General features: G+C 38.6%; 1 protein-coding gene across 1 annotated transcript; it reads right to left on the reverse strand.

The window, feature by feature from the left end:
• Positions 1-1,346: 1,346 nt before the first annotated feature.
• LOC127622819 (extracellular calcium-sensing receptor-like) lies at positions 1,347-5,722 on the reverse strand. Its single transcript, XM_052096921.1, has 6 exons — positions 5,502-5,722; positions 4,774-5,065; positions 3,374-4,195; positions 3,008-3,235; positions 2,370-2,493; positions 1,347-2,260 (listed from the first exon to the last, which is right to left on the reverse strand). Exons 1-6 carry the CDS (start codon positions 5,720-5,722, stop codon positions 1,347-1,349), a joined length of 2,601 nt encoding a protein of 866 aa, XP_051952881.1.
• Between the last annotated feature and the right edge of the window lie 934 nt (positions 5,723-6,656).

Below are 6,656 nucleotides of genomic sequence, written 5' to 3' on the forward strand. Positions count from 1 at the left end.
TACAAATAATGATCTTAATTCAATTGATTAAATTTACTAACAAGGTGCTTATAGGTGCTGAATGAAAAATCAAATTTAAAAATACAGTTGCCGACTTTAGGCAATACACTTACCGAACATAACTGGCATAAAATCGTAATGTGTGTAATGCCAAATAATGCCTGTAATATATATCCAACGTGTAATTAAAAGGTGTGATCAATGAATATATGTGAAAACATCAATATGTCTGTCAGTTTTGTGCTGTAACATAGTATAATGTCAGCACTGTAAGAATTTTGCAACAAATAAACACACTAAAGTTTTAATTTACTGTTACTGTTTTGATACGGTTTTTGTTAAAAAAATAGAATTACATTCAAATCCTCCACACCATCTACACCTTTATTTCTCACTATACACTGAGCAGCAACAATATTAAAACCACCTGCCTAATATTGTGTAGGTCCCCCTTGTGCTGCTAAAACAGCGCCAACCTGCATTTCAGAATAGCCTTTCTTCTCACCACAATTGTACAGAGCAGTTCTCTGAGTTACCATAGACTTTGGTCATTCTCTGTTGACCTCTCTCATCAACAAGGTGTTTCCGTCTGCAGAACTGCCCCTCACTGGATGATTTTTGTTTTTGGCACCATTCAGAGTAATTCTAGAGAGTGTTGTGTGTGAAACTCCCAGGAGATCAACAGTTACAGAAATACTCAATCAGCCAGTAGTGCAGTACATAAAATTATGCAGATATGGGTCAAGAGCTTTTGTTAATTTTCACATCAACCACCAGAATGGGGAAACATTTTTATCTTAGTTATTTGGAGCGTGGAATGATTGTTGGTGCCAGATGGGCTGGTTGAGTATTTCTGTAACTGCTGATCTGAACTGAAGTGTATTACGCAAAAAAGAATGGGAACAAAAGCAAATTAAATGTTTTATGTAAATTGAAATTGCTTTATATTAAACATGTTTCTAAATGAAACACTGATACATTGTGTTGAAAAAGTTACTTGTGATTTTGTGTATAGCATTAAGTCTGTTTAAAGACGAGTTTTAAAAAATTACCACTTAATTGTGAAAACAGCACCAAAGCAATTTTAAAAACCTTAGTAAAAGACACATATTTTACAGGTATTCTAAATTTACTGTACTCCTATACAATACATTTTAATTTTAATTTAATTTTACATTTTAATAAACATATGAATGCAGAATAACAGGTTTTTGTAAAGTCGTCTGCTCAAGTCGTGACAATATTGACTTTCTGTATCAAGAATACTTATGCAAATGTCTACAAGCAGGGTATTGAGTCAGTCAGTTCAGATAGGCTACAGTATATGTACTGTACAGCATGCATAACTATCTCTTTAGAGTTTCTCTTCCCATGATGGCTTTTTTAGTGTTCCTCTCAGGATGTAAAAGGATGATGTAGCACTTTGGGGCAAATATGGCTACCAGTAATCCAAAACTGGAAGCTAAAATGGCAAAAATCTCAACAGCCACTGCATATTTTCCTGGAGAGCTGACATATGCTGGAACAAACGCAATCCACACAGCACAAAATATCAACATGCTAAAAGTAATGATTTTTGCTTCATTGAAATTATCTGGAAGGTTCCTGGCAAGAAAGGCTAACAGGAAGCTCACCGCTGCCAAAAGGCCAATATATCCCAGCAGCATGGAAAAACCAGCCACTGAGCCAATAGCACACTCGTATACTATTTTAGACCTGATATACTGGTTGTTTTTATGGGGTGTTGGAGATGCAGTTGATAACCAGACTGCACATATGACAACCTGGAGGGCAGTTAGGACCAAGACTGTACCTCTTTGTTGGGCTGCTCCAAACCATTTCATTGCTCCCTTACCTTCAGGTTGAGATGACTTAAACACGGCTATTACCACCATAGTCTTGACCAGGATGCTGGAGATGCACAGAACAAAGCTAATACCAAACACGGCATGTCTTAACTGACACGTCCACAATTGTGGACGGCCAATGAACAGCAGCACACACAGGAAACACAGTTTTAGTGACATCAGCAACAGGAAACTGAGCTCTGAATTGTTGGCGCGTACAATTGGAGTGTTGCGGTGATGAGCAAAAATGACCATCACAAGAATACAGAAGCAGGTGCCCAGTAGAGAGGCAGTGGTCAGGGAGATGCCCAGCGGTTCCTCATAGGATAGAAACTCCACTTCTTTGGGGATACATTGATCCTTTGCTGGATTGGACCAAAACTCCTCTGGACACACTGTGCACTCAATAGCATCTGTGAGTATACAAACGAGAGATGATGGAAATTTACGAGTACATTTCTTTCAAATATATTAACATTTTGGAACTGAATTTGTTTTTTTTGCCAACAATAATTTCCTCACCTGTTGTGTTAGAAATCTCTCCATCTGCACATGGCAAGCAGTCAAAACAGCAGACAGGAAGGCCCTTCCTTGTGGCTCGTCTGGTGCCCGAGGGACAGCTCTCACTGCACACAGACCGTGGGGGCTGTCAGGGACATCATCTGTTATCATTCATTACAATGATCCATGTGTGTATGTGTATGTGTATGTGTGTGTGTGTGTGTGGTGGGCTTGGGTGGTTTCTGAGGATTTTTTTAGGTTAAAAACTAGTAATTACAAGGGTGTTATGCTATAAATGTGGCTTATGAGGACATTTCTACTTTTTTTTTTAAGACATTTCCGTTGATGCAAAGAATTGTGGATTATGACTGCCCATGAAGGATGCACCTCATGCATCCTCCTAATTCCCTTGAAAGAAGGTCGCATTTGAAGGCTGCATTCGAAGTGTCCTACTCACTTTTCCGAAACGAGACAGCCTCGATGACGTATGCGGCCGACAAATGCGACCTCCGGAGGATGCTGCCTTCAAACGAGACACAGCCATAGACTTGGTTTGTTATTCCACACTAATAAATAGTAATTCATTATTAATTCTTACTATACTGTATTATTGTGTTCACATGTTCAGAAGAATTAAAGTAACATGCAATTGTATTTACTTTTTTTGTCTCAAAGTTCCAGAATAATGCATCTTCATCTAGTGTCAGCACCTTCCCCGTTGCTGCCCCTTCATCTACAACACCAACCGTGCGGATAATCATCGACCCATCAGAGCTCGGCTGCCAGTTCATCACATCATAGATGGCCAGCGCGTCCCCATTCTCATCAAATGATACATGGTCCCCAAAACCTGTGGTGAAGTTCACTTTCTGTAGGTAGTGAACCAGCTGTACAGTTTGTAGACAGGACAGGTGTCATATGCAATTCTGTAATTTGAATTAATTTTGCAGAACATATTTTGTATTGTTCATGTTCAGCTCTTCTATATAATTTGCCACTAAACCTACCATCTGCATGAACCTTACCTGCCAGGGCTGTAGGTTGTTTATGTCAGCACAGCTGTTCCCACTGAAAGGCCCTCTCCCCTCCTCACACTGCATCAGGCTATGCAGCGCATGTGCCAGGGCATAAACTGCCTTATACACATTATAGGCAGCCCTCAGGGCAGAAACATCAGTGTATGCTGTATCTGTACTGCTCAAATCCTCTTGCCCTGTACACACCTTTTTCACTTGCTCTCCATCTGTCTCTCTACCCCAAAAGCTGCACCCAAACATGTTCTCCCAGAAGATTCTCAACATATTGTTTCTTGGATCATTGTCAGGATGGAGACGTTGCAGAAAGTCATGGAGTCCCTGGATCTCTCCATGCCTGATAGCGATGCCTAGCGTGCCCCCCAAGAAGGGCAGGAAATGTGGACTCTGAAATACAGGATTGCTGGCCCAGGCTTCACTTGCAATCCACTGCCTGCCTGTTACATTCTGCAGTGCAACCTCATCCATCAAAGGCATCAGATAGGTTAAAGCAGAAAATGCAACCACTACTCTAGCTGTGGAGGCCTGTATAACTCCCACTATATGCTGAATATCTATTTGGTTGCTATCATGGGGCAGAATTTCAGAAAAAGCAACACACCCTCCAAACAGCTGCACATCCTGCTGGAAGGACTGAGCAGCATAGATGCCGTAGTCATCATCACTGTAGATGAGACCAACCCAGGTCCATCCAAAATGTCTCAAGATCTGAACCATAGCCCGCACCTGGAAGGCATCACTGGGGATTGTTCTGAAGAAGGAAGGGTACTTTTTTCTGTTACTCAAACAGGAGCAGGTGGCATAGTGGCTAACCTAATAAGAGAGAGAGAGAGAGAGAGAGAGAGATTTGAACAAAGTACCACACTGTCAGAGAAACATTATTTAACCAATTTAAAACTAACCATTTCATAATTCATTCCATAAACTGTCTGATACAGAGAAACTCAGATATATACTTGTAGATGACAACTCAACCACACTAGCATATGTGTCTGACATAGAAATATATAAGAAATTGTTAAGTCATTTTGTGTCATTTATTTTCTTTTTTCCCCTATGTAATATTTCTTAGTATTTACATGTTTCACTCTTCTTTTTCACTATTACTGATTGTTTTATTGCATCCTTTTATTTATTTTAAATCTATATAGAACCAACTTTGTAATGCTCTTGCAATATTGTTATAAAACTGTCATGCTTATAAAGCTTTTCTTTTTTTTTTGAGAGAGAGAGAGATAGAGCTATAAAACATAAAAAAGCAATTATTGTCATAGACAAGTGGGTTTTGGAAGAATCAGGTTGAGGATACACATAGCTTAAATGGTCATTTTAATTGAAAAATGCAAAAATATGCATTTAGTGTATTTTTACTTTTTTCCATCTCATCTTACTAGAGGTACTCGAAAAAGTCCCAGCACACTGGAAATTGCAATGGAAGGAGTGGAACCTGGATCCCCCACAATAGCAATCACTGGTGGTGGGCCGATGCAGTTGAGGTCGGAGAAAGACTCGTCTGGACCACTTATTAGGGCTATGGCAGCCCGGAATGCCATTCCTAACATCACACAGTTGTCATAAAGATGGTAACCAAGAGTGATGTTAGGCAACAGATTGGGATCTTTATTGATCTCATCTATAGCAAAAACCATGGTCTGTGCTTGCTGGAAGCTTTCCATGTCAAACCTAAGAAAAATGACACAAGTGTTTATTTTTAGTGATATTTCATATATAATAACTAAAAGTATGAATTAATAGGAACATTAACACATTGCCCATACATTTGAGCTCACAAAAAGCTCTTGTGGACTGTTTTCTATGACATGAGATAAATATATATATATATATATATATATATATATATATATATATATATATATATATATATATATATATATATATGTTATAGGCTATATATAGATTTTTGTCAAGACAGCATCACTACACTCAACACATCATTTGAGCAGATTAATTGATAGATTAACTGAGGTCAATGCGAACAAATTGTTTTTAAATATACTGTATATATATACATTAGAGAAAAATATCTATTCCAGCTGTTTCTCCTGCTTGCATTATAATCATGCATAACTGTCCTTATTCTATCTGACCCCAGACTCACTTCTCACAGTATGGTGGTTCCGGCTCAGTTCTGAAGCTCAGCTCTGGGAACACTGTAAGAAAGTGAACCTCAAAAAGGCCTCCAAGTATAACATCTCCTTCCTGGTACATCCCGTTCAACTTGAAGCGTCCCTGAAGCTGACAGGTACCTGAGCTGGAGAATGAGGCTGCAGAGATACAGTTAATGGGCACGCATAGACAAATACACAGAGTGATCCACATCTCTCTTTCTTTCTGACCCACTCATCTGCTAAGCTCACAAATTTATTATGAAGGTTGTGTGGTGTGTTGCTTAAAAAACAGCAGGCGGTGCCAAGTGGGCATCCCTTGAAATCAGGACGTCACTGTCTGAGTCCTCCTATAATTTCCTTTATCTAGTTAAAAGAATGGCAACTTAGTTATTTGTTTTGTTATTTACTTTGCTGCCAGGATATTACTGATTAGTTCATTAGACAAATAATTAATTGAAATAATGGACATTTTGTGCATGATATGAAATATCATGCATAAAATGAATCATTGAATGAATCAATGCCCAGGGAGATTGTCTACCAGCTAATTTAGTGAAGCTGAGCTTAGAGACATTGCTTTTATAGCTAAATGATATCTGTCATAGATGAGCACTGGCTGAGCAATCTAATTAATCATACCCAAAAAGCTGATAACCTGTTATTTGTCTGTCTTCTAAACTTGACAGTGTTATTTTTCAAAATATCCCCTAGATGTCAGTCATGCATTTGACACTTGCTGAGCAACAAAAAAGACTTAAGTGCTTTGACATTAAACAGATAGTTCACCCAAAAAATTATTCTCATCATTTGCTCACCCTCATTCCATCCCAGATGTGAATGACTTTCTGTTTTCTGCTGAACAAATATTTTTAGAAAAATATAGCTCAGCTCTGTTGGTCCATACAATGCAAGTGAATGGGTACCCAACTTTAAAGCTCAAATAGCAAATAAAAGCTGCATAAAAGTAATCCATAAAACTCCCGTGGTTAATCCATATCTTCTGAAGCGATGATAAATGTGTGGGTGAGTAACAGATCAATATTTAAGTCCTTTTTTACCAATACATTCTCCTTCTTGCCCAGTAGGTGGTGATATGCAGGAAGAATGTGAATCGTCAAATACAAAAGAAGAAGAATGTTAAAGTA

The sequence above is a fragment of the Xyrauchen texanus genome, chromosome 29 (genome assembly GCF_025860055.1).
Source record: "Xyrauchen texanus isolate HMW12.3.18 chromosome 29, RBS_HiC_50CHRs, whole genome shotgun sequence".
Classification (NCBI taxonomy): domain Eukaryota; kingdom Metazoa; phylum Chordata; class Actinopteri; order Cypriniformes; family Catostomidae; genus Xyrauchen; species Xyrauchen texanus.